At 43.5% G+C, this 12,864-nt stretch overlaps 1 protein-coding gene across 2 annotated transcripts in view; it reads left to right on the top strand.

Annotated features, from left to right (window-relative positions):
- Positions 1-391: 391 nt before the first annotated feature.
- The window catches only part of DEF6 (DEF6 guanine nucleotide exchange factor), a 44,833-nt gene continuing 32,360 nt past the window's right edge, over positions 392-12,864 (top strand). The window contains exon 1 of one of the 2 annotated variants that reach the window (XM_081915580.1): positions 392-566. In XM_081915580.1, the coding sequence (XP_081771706.1) occupies positions 471-566 (96 nt within the window). In that variant the 5' untranslated portion in view covers positions 392-470. Of the gene's footprint in view, positions 567-1,304; positions 1,419-12,864 lie in introns of those variants that run through there. The other variant, XM_081915582.1, reaches the window with a different exon arrangement.

The raw sequence follows: 12,864 nt of genomic DNA, 5'->3' as shown, positions 1-12,864 counted from the left end.
AAGAGGCCCAGTTCCCTTAACAGGTGGCATTAACCGTGAGAATAATACATTTATGTAGCCCCATGAAATGAGTAACCGGGCAGGATATTGCAGCCTTGAGGAAAGAGAACGGGTAGAAAACGAGCGATATGCCAAATCTGAATGTTGTTGGACTCGAATACAAATTGGACTCCCGCTAGTGTTTAAAGACGGGCGAACTTCCTGTCTTAAAAAAGAGATTTGTATTCATTGTTCTTTGCTCAATTCACTGAACAACGAAAAGGGGGAAGGAAAAAGAGCGAGGTGGCGGCGCGCAAGCTCCCCGAGCGTCGAGGCGACAGGAGGCGCTGCGGATGCAGGGCGCCCTCGCTGCCGATGCAGGGCGCCCTCGCTGCCGGCTGCGCGGCGCAAAAGCGGCGCGTTTCCTGAGCGGCCCGAGGGAGGATCCTCCTCGCCGAGCCAGCAGACTCTGTCCGCGGGGCGCTCGAGCCATGGAGTTGCGAGCCGAGCTTCTCAAGTCCATCTGGTACGCCTTCACCGCCTTGGACGCGGAGAAGAGCGGCAAAGTGTCCAAATCTCAGCTGAAAGTAAGTGGAAGCGGGGCGAGGGAGAGAGAGAAGGCGGCGGCTGCCTTTTCCCTCAGAGCCCGCGGCGGGCTTGGGGCGCGCACTCCGCCTGTCCCCAGCAGGGCTGCCGGCGCTTTGGGAGCCGGAGGGCAACTTCGGGAGCGAAAAGAAAAGAACCCCCCCTCACAGCTGTGGTGGCGACTTAGGGTTGTGGGATTGCTCGTGAAGGCGGGGGGTGTCTAAGGAGTCGTGTTCTTCTCTTTTTTAGATAAAGGGAAGGGATAAACATTATGCACTTAAATGTTCTGGTCTTTTAAGTATGCCTTCCCCCTTTCTCTGCATTGGGGTGTGTAAGCATGTGCGTGTTAGAAATAGACATTTGCCTTCTTCCTGTTGAATTTCCTCTACCCTTTTCCGAGGCAGCTGGTTGCAAATGCAGCGTTCCTACCCACGCTCTCTACCGATCTCATAGCTGGCTGCTTTTAAAATGGGGCAAAGGTTGTGCAGAATGTGGGTTCTTCCCCCCCCCCCCATTTACAAGAAGCATTTCTTTCTCTCTCTCCTTCGCAGTAATCTTGTTGGGTGGGCATGACAGATCTTCTGCTGAGTAGACAAGACTCGCTTTCTTTAAAGGAGCAAAATGAAGAAGAGCAAAACTCTCCTTCCTTGTAAACTTTGAAATAGCAACAAAGGCGGTGCTTTGAATTACAATGTGGACGCTGGGATTTGCTTAATCACAGTTTTCGGAGCGGGGGAGATGGCAGATGAGATGCAAATGCATGCAAGCCCAGCCAAAGTAGGGCAGAAAAGATCTGAGGAACGCTTGATGCAAATAGTGGCGACACCTTGTGAAATCAACACAAGCCGATGAGCGTAAGTGATAAAGGCTGAGGCTGGCTTCCTGAACTGCTCTTACATAAAGTGGCGGCTGAACTAGTGGGGAAACTGTTTTGCCCCCTCTGGACCACCATCCTTAGCCCCTGAGCCGTGCCAAATGAATGTAAATGCTGGACAGCTGCCCGGCATCCCCAACTGTTTGCAGAGAACTCCCACGTTGCTGTTGCTGCTGCTCTGTTTTTTTTATTGCATCTTAGAGTTTACCCAGCAATGCCAGTGTCTTCGATGTGTTTTTGCTCCTGCAAATAGGCTGTGTAATAATAACTTTCCAATGAAGGTTTGTTATAGCCTTACACTTAAGTCCCTTCTCGGATTTTTGCACCTTACCCCAAAGTTCATCATGATTGGCCACGCTTTACCCAGGACAGGACACTTGGAACCAGCCTGGGGGAAAATTCTTTCTTTTTTTTTAAAACGTGTTTCTAGCAGCCTCAGACTAAGCCTTAGATTTAACTGCGCAGCTGTACATGACTTTTGAGAAAGTATTTGCTTGTTTGCTTTTTAAAAAAGCAAAAGCGTCTAGTATGAAAAGGAGCACTGATGAGGGCCTCTCTGTGTTTATTTGCACACGCTGGCCTTGCAAGGCGGGAAGGGTGAAGAGCAAAACAAACAGCAGCATTGAGCCATTGCAAGAATTACATCACTGCCATTTCTTCATGGAATCTTGCTGAGAGCAAAAAGGGGTTGTGTGCTTGTGTTAGCAACTTCCACTCCTTGGTTTAAACGCTGCAAAAGCACAGTATATTTATAAGCAAAAGCATTTTTTGTGGTTACTTTTTACACATCATAATTACATTGCTACAGTTTATGACAGGCAGGGCCAAACTTGGCCCTCCAGATGTTTTGGGGCTACAATTCCAACCATCCCTGACCACTGGTCCTGTTAGCTAGGGATGATGGGAGTTGTGGTCCCAAAACATCTGGAGGGCCAAGTTTGGCCATGCCTGGTTTATGAGCACAGGTAAAGCAGTCCCTTGGGGGGTGTGCTTAAGCAGTGGAATCTGTGCCTTTTGGTATACATCTGTAATACAGCAGAATATTTAATTGTTTGTAATGATCAGTGGGCTGGAAAATTTTATTCAGCTATACTTTTTCCATTGAAAACGTTTAATTTTTAGAAATGCAGTGTTTTGTAAATGTAATTACTACCATAATGGATACAATACCAGTCAAATTGGATAGCTGGAATGGATATAATCCCAGTCAAATCAAGAATTGAAGTTGTAATTAACTCCTTTCAAGTGACTATCCATAGAATGCAGATACTTTTATGCACATGGTTTTTCAGGCATACTAAAATTAATGTTTATGTCTTCTGCTACCTCTGTTTATAAATTTAATAAATAAATAATAATTACAATAATAATGTATCCTCTCCCTCTTTTGCCTCCTCTATTATTATCATTATTATTACTTTCCCTTCTCCAGCAGGTCCCAAAGTGGATTACCACAGTCTAAAATTCAGAATTTAAAACAGTTAAAACAGATCACAATCACAGAAATAGAGTGGATCCTTTTAAACCACACTAACAGCACCATTCTGTTCTTTTTTTACCTAGAATTAAGTGCTACCCTATTCAATGGATATTGTTCCCCAGTAAGTGTGTTTAGATCTCCCCCACCCTTATAGTTGAGTTACATTTGGCTATATGCAGCACATAACAGTAACATGACGTGCATTTTAAAATTTCATTTATTAAATCTAAGTCAAATGTTAAATCAGATCTCAGTTAATTGAGGGTGGTGTTGAAAATATTTCCAGGAAATGTTTGGACTTTTTCTGGAAAATCACTATTGATGAAAACCAATGAGTATGTAGAGCCAGTTTCGTGGCCAAGAAATACAGGTGTGCCTGAGGGATTATTACATGTGGTCTGAAACACACATGTGGTCTGAAGTCCCTGTTCGAAGGATATTGTAGAGCAGGAAAAACCCTCAAAGTATATCTAGTAACTAGGTCAACCCCCCAACACAGGAAATCCACTGCAACACCATCCCTAGTTGTTGGCTACATTGCCTTTACTTAAAAACACTTAGAACATATGTGCTGTACATCAGGGGGTTTTAAACAATGGTCCATGGATCCCTAGGAAGTCCATGGATGAGCTTCAGGGGGTCTGTGAACTGGGTACATAAAAATATTCAGTTTTTAATTTCCTTCCTGCTACATTGAAAAAAGTCTTTGTGGAAAAAAATATGGGGAGGGGTTCCAGAGCTTTCACCAGATTTTCAAAGGGATCCAACGACCCCAGAAAGTTTAAGAACCATTTTTTTGTACATAATTAGACAGTGTTGTTAACTATTTATAGCATTGTTTTACACATGTGCCAGTGTTGGTGCTTTAACTACGGTACTTTTATGTGAATGTGGTGCTCATTTTGTGTGAGTAAAGTCACTGAAATTAAGGACCTTTTGGAGCATTTTAATACAGATGATAATGTAAAATAGGTACTGTGAGTAACCGAATAACACCGTATACTTAACCAGCAGGACTCAGTTGCCTCTCATCTTACTAATTCCTTTACCTTTAGAGTAGTTTCTTCAACAGTGGAAGAAAAAAATGAGTGTGCATTCTGTGTGGGGCTCCCCTTTTGCCTGGTTTGAAAACTCCCAACTGATACAGAATGTAGCAGCCAGACTACTGCTGGGGGCACCTGGCTGACAAAATGTGACACCGTTGTTAAAATGTCTGCACGGGCTGGCCATTTATTTTATTTATTTCATAAAATCTATATACTGCTTGATGGTAGAAAACTTCAAAGCAGTTTATAAAAACAATAAAACCACAATATTATTATTAAAAGCAATAAAAACAATAAAAAATAAAACTCAATAAATTAAAAACACATCAGCATTCAATATATCTGGTAGGGATATTTACTACCAAGCCAGATTCAAGATACTGATATTCATTCACAAAGCCTTAAACAAATTAGGTTCAGGGACTGCCTGAACCCTTATATCTCTGAAACAGTTGAAGATCTGTGATTTCAAATTTTTATGCGGCTTTTACTGTGCCTACAGAATTGTGGTAAACTGATATATATTGGCCAGTGGTCAGATTATGGAAGCTGTGGTCCAGTAACGTCTAGAAGGCAACTGCTGCAATAGGTGATAGTTTTCTCAGCATGGGGATACAGTGAGTGCCACTCATTTGTTCACCTGCTATGCAGCTGTTAAAAGTGCAGGAGCCCTGCTGAAGAGGAAAGTGGCAATTCGAAGTATCTGATAACGTAAATAGGCTCCTTTTTGTGGTGCTTCCCCGCCCCCCATTTATGGTTGTGCTGTGCCTCACAGATATGTTTCCTGTGGGTATGCAGAAATGATGGTTCCAGTGTCAGCAATAAGATTTTTCTTCCTGTTTAGTTGCATACAGCTCTTGCTTCTTTAGAAATCTACGTGGTTAGGATTGTGCATCTGTGAAACCTGGTGATTTCAGAGCTGGTGCTCATAGGTAAAATATTTTTTGAGTTGACTGGAGACCTTAGAAATCCACGTGGAGTAAATTTGAACTTGGTGGCTATAATGAACCCCTGATTCCTGTAAGATTGTTTGCTGCAGCGCTGCATTTGAGTATGCTGTACTTCCATGGTTAAAGCAATGCTCACAACTTGGTGATAAATGCTGCTGAGCTTACAAAGTACTTATGGCCATGAGTTGAGATTATGGCTACTACTCTGAGACTGCTGTCCTAAGCATGCTTACTATGGAATAAGACCTGTTGAACTCGATAGAGATTACTTTTGAGTAAACATGCTTAAGATAGTGCCATTAAAAAAATGATTCTTTTAAAAAAAATCTATTACAAAACCAAACTCAAGTTTGCACACAACTGAACAAATCCATGATTGATAATTTCATGGCTATAGTTATAGCTTAGCTGCTGGAATGTTCAGTGGTGGTGTATCTGTGTCCAGGGCAGCTGTTTACCAACTCCATCTGGTACGCAGGCTGAGACCCTATCTGCCTGTAGACTGTCTCGCCAGAGTGGTGCATGCTCTGGTTATCTCCCGCTTGGACTACTGCAATGCACTCTACGTGGGGCTACCTTTGAAGGTGACTCGGAAACTACAACTAATCCAGAATGCGGCAGCTAGACTGGTGACAGGGAGCGGCCGCCGAGACCATATAACACCGGTCTTGAAAGACCTACATTGGCTCCCAGTATGTTTCCGAGCACAATTCAAAGTGTTGGTGCTGACCTTTAAAGCCCTAAACAGCCTCGGTCCAGTATACCTGAAGGAGCGTCTCCACCCCCATCATTCTGCCCGGACGCTGAGGTCCAGTGCCGAGGGCCTTCTGGCGGTTCCCTCATTGCGAGAAGCAAAGCTACAGGGAACCAGGCAGAGGGCCTTCTCGGTAGTGGCGCCCGCCTTGTGGAACGCCCTTCCAGCAGATGTCAAAGCGATAAACAACTACCTGACATTCAGAAGACATCTTAAGGCAGCCCTGTTCAGGGAAGTTTTTAACGTGTGATATTTTACTGTATTTTTTGTTTTTATGGAAGCCGCCCAGAGTGGCTGGGGAGGCCCAGCCAGATGGGCGGGGTATAAATAATAAATTATTATTATTATTATTATTATTATTATTATTATTATTATTATTATTATTATTATTATTATTATTATATCTCTGAGGTCTGCCTTAGACCAGGGGGATGGCTAACCTGTGTCACTTGAGATGGTGTTGGACTACAGCTCCCATGAGCCTCACAGATGATGGGAGTTGTAGTCTAATAACTCTTTGAGGGCAACAAATTAGCCACATTGGACTATATTCTAAGAACAAACAGGAGATGACTACTTCCATCATTCTCTCAAACAGCGGTTCTCAACCTGTGGGTCCCCAAATCTGCTCTAAAAGATGCTTCATGATGTGTCAGATTGTTTGTCCAGCTAGGCCAGTGTTTTCTACTTTTGACTGGCAATGTCCCTCTAAGGGTTCAGGAAGAGGCCTTTCTCATCACTTACTATGTGATAAGAAAACTGGAAGTACCAGGCATTCAAACAGAGTACCTTCTGCATGGAAATAATATGTTCTGCTTATGGTCTCTTCCGTGATAAAACCGAAAGTGTACCTCTTGACTTGTCAATGGATTTAACCTGTTTTCAAAGCCAATCATCAGGTGAGGGACCTACAGTGGCCATGTTTGAACATAGCAATAAGCCAGATTTTCTAATTTACCTTAGTTTACTGTGATTGAGCAGTGTGCTAGTGCACCCTGCCTGGTTGTTTTTGCTTTGCTCTTAGTCTGGAAGAGCAAAATAAGCAAACTAGAAAACCATAGCTGTCAACTTACAGATTTGAAAATAAGGGACCAGCAGCCAAAATAAGGGACCTGCAGCTTCACCTGTTCCAGGCACTCAAGTCTTCCTGTCCTCCTGCAGTCTGGTCAAACTCATGCTGGTAGCTCCACCAACTTTGTAACCAGAGGTTCAACTGAATAGAATCTGAATCACATGCACCACAAGGCCTATGCAGCCTCAGCTTAAGATGGCTCCCCGGCCTGGCTTTGCACTGCAAAGTTTGCAGCAGCACATGCAACAAAATGGCGTCCAGCATTCAAAAACCTCCTCAGCTTGCATTAACTAGCCACACAAGGCATGCAAGCTCCACCCCCCAGTCGTTCTTAGACTTCTTATTGGGTGAGCAACACAGCCAAGCAACACAGTTGGAGCCTCCCTCCTCCCTGGCCGCCAGGGAGGGAGGGAGAGAGAGGAGCTGCTTCCTTTGAAATTTAAGGGACATCATTTAAGGGACATTTAAGGGACATCCATCAATAAGGGACAGCAGCGGGACATGGTGCTGGAATAAGGGACTGTCCTTTCAAATAAGGGACACTTGACAGCTATGTAGAAAACCTTTGTATCCTATTATGTCTGAACCAGGTATTGTGGATTGTTTCTCTTGAACAAGCCATGATCATTAGCTAACCTTAAAACATGGCCTGTTGTTGACTTGCTGGCATTGGCTTCTGAGGGAACAGCAAAATATGACCCCTGGTTTGATTTTAATGGAAAGCCAAAGCTTCCTGGTTTGTTTGTTCTGCTCATGCCAGGGGGTAAGCAGAGTGGAAGCAATTGGGCAGCACGTACCAGCATGTTGCTCACTTACAGTAAGCCACAATAAGTCAGAAAATATTACATGGGAATGCAGTCAGTGTTAAGAATATGAGTGTCTCTCTGCTTGTGCAGAATGCCTTTTTTCCAACATCTGCTTTTAAGTGACCAGGACTTCAAGAGCGAAGTATGGGGTTTTGAGTAAGGCTTGAGCTGCCAATTCTTTCACTTATCAAAATTATCACCTATTTAAAACTGCATGTCCCAGTCTGCTTACCTCTAGAGCCCTTTTCTCATAGCAGGTTCACTAATAAATTTTTAGAGCCAACATTATAGCAAAGTTCAGTAGCGTAGCGTGGGTTGTCAGCACCCGGGGCAAGGCAAGTAATTTGCGCCCCCTAACCCGTGGATTTGCGCCCCCTAACCTTAACCCCCAGATGCTGCGCCCGGTGCGGCATGCCCCCCCTGCACCCCCCACGCTACACCACTGGCAAAGTCTATGCGAACAGAGGTTGCAACTGCGTTTGTGGCTTCCTGGGCTGTTTAGTAAGGGGGATTTTTTTGCAGGCAGGGAGCCACCTTACTGTTGCCGCTGTGTCTCCTTAAGCTTTGCATGTTGCAACAAGGCAGTTTTCACGTGATTTGAACTTTCCTCCTTTTAAAATCCAGTAGTTTTTGCAGCTTATGAATCTTCTGATCTAACTCATCAGTGGTTTTTTTTTTTTTAAAAAAACCTTTTATCTTGCAGCAAAATTATAGTGGGAAAGCCAAGTAGGCTTTAATTTACTGTTAACTAGGGCAATACCTGATTAGTGAAATCATAGTCACTTAATTGTATAGATCGTAGTTTATTTTAAATTTGCATATAAGAAGAACACAATGAATCTAAATAAATTGTTTGTTCTGTAAGTGGTGCGTGTGTATTGCAGGAAATATCTTGGACAGATTTTGCCTTTTCCTCCTCTCACTCACTAGAGGGAATGCCTTTTCTAGAATGGTGGTTGCCATGTGCAGTTTTTATAAGTACTTTTACAAAAAAAACACCTAATTTTAAAATGTGTTTCCTGGTTTATCAGAGGCACCTTTTTTTAAACTGATCAGAATGTTTTAAATTCCAATGCTACTATTAACCCAAGTTTAGGCCTAGCTCCCTTAGGTTACAGTTTGATGCATGGCAGTGGGAAAGTAAGGAACACAAGAAACTAGTAAGCACAGAACAGGGGCAGTAAAAGTGATGCCCTCTCAATATTGTTGGACTCCACCCAGAGCCAGATCAGCTCATAAGGCAGGGTGAGGTTGCTGCCCCTGAGGTGGCATCCCCATGGGCCACCAGCCTGCCTTGCCGCCTCTGCCAGTGCTGGTAGTGGAGAAGCGGTGCCGCCATTGGCGCCCATTTGGGGCGAGATTGGTGAACTCAATAGGCAACGAGTCCTAAAGTGCAGGTGCTGCCACACTAAACGATGAAGTTCTTACCAATGTGGAACAGGTATTATGTGGCACCTGTAGATTGAATTACTGCATTGCACTTTATATGGGGCTTCCCTCGCTGTTGATCTAAGAGTAGTTTATAGAGAAAGTTGCAGCACAATTGCTGACAGGAGTGAGAGTCCGTCATCATATTGCACTCCTGCTCAGAGATCAGTGCTGGTTGCTGATTAGTTACCAGGCCAAGTTCAAAGTTGACATCTTTCTGTAGGGCCTGCAAGACAGAGCTGTTCCTTTGGCCAAGGCACAGTCTGACCCCCTCCTTCTGTAATCCTCATAGAACTCTAGCCCAATGGTTGCCATTAATTTGATTCTGAATTGATTTTAGAATGTATTTTAATTAATTGACTGTGATTTTATGTAAACTGTGCTATTTTTACTGTTGTTAGCCACTCTGAACCCAGCTTTGGCTGGGGAGAGTGGGATATAAATAATAAAAATATTATTATTATTTATTAAAGTTTTGCTATTAGTATATAAAGCACTTAACAGCTTTCGACTGATTTACTCAATGGTTCACTTGAGTAAGTGATGGGCCTACTCCAACCCTTCAATCTGCAGAATGCCCAATTTACAAGTGCCACAGAATTATTAATTAATGAGGACTTGATCTTTTTTTGTGTGGCAGCGTATGTGCCTTTCTTATCACTTACTATGAGAACTTAAGCAGGAACCTTTGCTGTATAGTTTTGGACACATACAGTATATTTTAGTTACCCATATTTTACTGTTTTTATCTATATTTTAATAATAATCTTCACTTTTGTTTTTTAACTGGTTTTGTGGGTTTTAACTGTTTCCGTGGAGAGCTCTTTGATTAAGTGGTTGATAAATCTCTCTAAATAAAGCAATCCCTGGCCATTGGCAATTCTAGCTGAGGCTGATGGGATTTGGAGTCCAGTGACATCGGGGAGGCATCCCATTGGCTACTCCTGTGTAAAATGTCATAATAGTAACAAGTGGGACCAGCAACAAAACATTCAGGACACTCCATTCCCTCCTCATCTTCCACCAAGTCAGTCATCATTCCAAGTCAGTCTCCCCCTCCCAATATCTTGTGTGCTTCTGCAAATCTTGGGGTTTCCCCATTCAATGAATGGTGCCATTTTGCTACATAAGGATCAACTCTCAAAGAATGTGTCCACCATTGCTGTATGAGATATGCTGCAGATATTCTTTGGCTGCAGAGAATATAATCAATCTGATTTCGATGCTGCCCATCTGGTGATGTCCATGTGTAGAGTCGTCTCTTAAGTTGTTGGAAAAGAGTGTTTGTGATGACCAGCTTGTTCTCTTGGCAGAACTCTATTAACCTTTGCCCTGCTTCGTTTTGAACTCCAAGGCCAAACTTGCCAGTTGTTCCTTTTATCTCTTGACTCCCTACTTTAGCATTCCAATCCCCTATAATGAAAAGAACATCCTTCTTTGGTGTCATTTCTATAAGGTGTTGTAAGTCTTCATATAATTGGTCAATTTCAGTTTCTTCAGCACCAGTGGTTGGTGCATAAACTTGGATTACAGTGATGTTAAAAGGTCTGCCTTGGATTCGTATTGAGATCATTCTATCATTTTTGAGAATACATCCCAGTACAGCTTTCACCACTCTTTTGTTGACTATGAGGGCCACTCCATTTATTTTATGGGTTTCTTGCCCACAGTAGTAGATGTGATGGTCATCCGAACTGAATTCGCCCATTCCCGTCCATTTTAGTTCACTGATGCCCAGGATGTCAATATTTATTCTTGCCATCTCATTTTTGACCACCTCCAACTTACCCAGGTTCATGGTTCTTACATTCCAGGTTCCTATGCAATATTTTTCTTTACAGCATTGGACTTTCCTTTCGCTTCCAGGCATATCCGCAACTGAGCGTCCTTTCGGCTTTGGCCCAGCCGCTTCATCAGCTCTGGATCTACTTGTACTTGTCCTCCGCTCTTCCTCAGTAGCATGTTGGACGCCTTCTGACCTGAGGGGTTCATCTTCCAGCGTCATAACTTTTATATGCCTGTTGTCTTTGTCTATGGAGTTTTCTTAGCAGGGATACTGGAGTGGCTTGCCGGTTCCTGCTCCAGGTGGATCACGTTTGGTCAAAACTCTCCACTATGACCTGTCCATCTTGGGAGGCCCTGCACAGCATAGCTCATAGCTTCTCTGAGTTATTCAAGCCCCTTCGCCGCGGCAAGGCAGTGATCCATGAAAGGGGTCCATACCATAACCAATCACAAATAATGTGCTCTGACAAACTGGTTTCTGTTTGTATTTGTTTGAAGTGGGGAGCTTGTGACAGATGAAGCACCCACAGACTCAAGCTGTGACTCATCCTTGAAATTTGCCTGATAGCTGGTGGTCTTCAGCTAAAAGAATAAGTGTGTTCTTGGTATTACTTATACAGGGTGAGTCCTTTAAAAGAGGCCTGGCGATACAGAGTACACATGTTCCACAGGGCCTCTTTTAAAAGACTCACCCTGTATAACTATCCCAATTGAGAAAGCCTAGACAGCAGGTGAGGTGCTAGATGACTGGAGATGGGCAAATGCTGCCCCAATCTTCAGAAAATTGGGATGGTGGGTGTGGGTGGGAAGAAAGATCCAGCAAACTGAAGACTAGTCAGCCTGACTTTCATACCAGGGAAGATAACCAGAACAGTTTGTAAAGTACTCAGTCTTTTTGTTAATGTTGTGGTTGGTAGGAACCAGCATGGATTTGTCAATAAGTAATCATGCCAGACTAATCTTATCTCTCTTTTTTATTGGCTTACTGGTTTAGTGGATTTTGGAATGTGTTGTGGTCATAGTATATCTTGAGTTCAGCAAAGCATTTGATAAACTCCCCCATGATATTTTGGTTAGCAAATTGGTTAAATGTGATCTAGTTGATACTATTGTCACAACTGTTGGGAAATGATGCCCAATGATACCCAAAGCTTTCTCATTTATCACATTGGAGCAAAGTTTAAGTGGGGGGGAGACAGAGCAACACAGGACACACTCTCTCTCTCTCTCTCTCTCGCTCTCTCTCTCTCTCGTCAATTACTGGTACTTAGGAATGGAGGAATTCCTCATCAAGTTTGCAGATGGTGCAAAACTGGGAGGGATAGCTTTACACCTCCAAGATGGGAATAAAATTCAAAATAAATTTGACATCTGCAGCGGAGGAGGGATACGTAGCTTGGCAGCAATACATGTGAAATGATCTTGGGATTGTACTTGGTCAGAAACTGAATGTGAGTCATCAGGGTGATGTGGCTTCAAAAAAGTAATGCCATTTTAAGGGTTTCAATGTAACTATAGGGCAATATTCAACTAAATAACGCACGACTGGAATGATTTCCGCTTGTGCAATAGCACTCCTCTTCCTCTGTCCCCCTGTGCAGGCCCAGCACAGTCCCCAAATCAGCTCTGTAAGGTTGGGGAAACCCTGAGTACAGTCGATGGGGAGGAGAGGGGGAAAACTCCCAAGAGTGCCAGAGAAAATTGTCTGCTCATGCAGGGAGGTACTTTGTGCTACATTGAACTAAGTTTTCCAAGCCATGGGAAGTACTGTAATCATTTCATTTTATTCTGCACTAGGCAGACACCATCTGTATCCAGGTTTGGGCACTGCACTTCAGAAAAAGGATACAGTCGTACCTCAGCTCCCGAACACCTTGGGAGTTGAACATTTCAGCTCCCAAACAATCGAAAACCGGAAGTGAGTGTTCTGGTTTTCGAATGTTCTTTCGGAAGCTGAACATCCGACGGAGCTTCCAATTGGCTGCAGGAGCTTATGCTTATGCTGAGAAACAGTGGCTGGCTCAAGGTCAGCCACCGAGCTTTATGGCTGAGTCCCAGAGACTCAGTAGCAAACTCTTCCTCTGTTGGAGACATTTAAGCAGTGA

This window comes from Podarcis melisellensis (assembly GCF_964234715.1).
Source record: "Podarcis melisellensis genome assembly, chromosome: 6".
Lineage (NCBI taxonomy): Eukaryota > Metazoa > Chordata > Lepidosauria > Squamata > Lacertidae > Podarcis > Podarcis melisellensis.
Note: the sequence above shows the minus strand (reverse complement) of the source record. Positions and strands in the feature narration are given on the sequence as shown.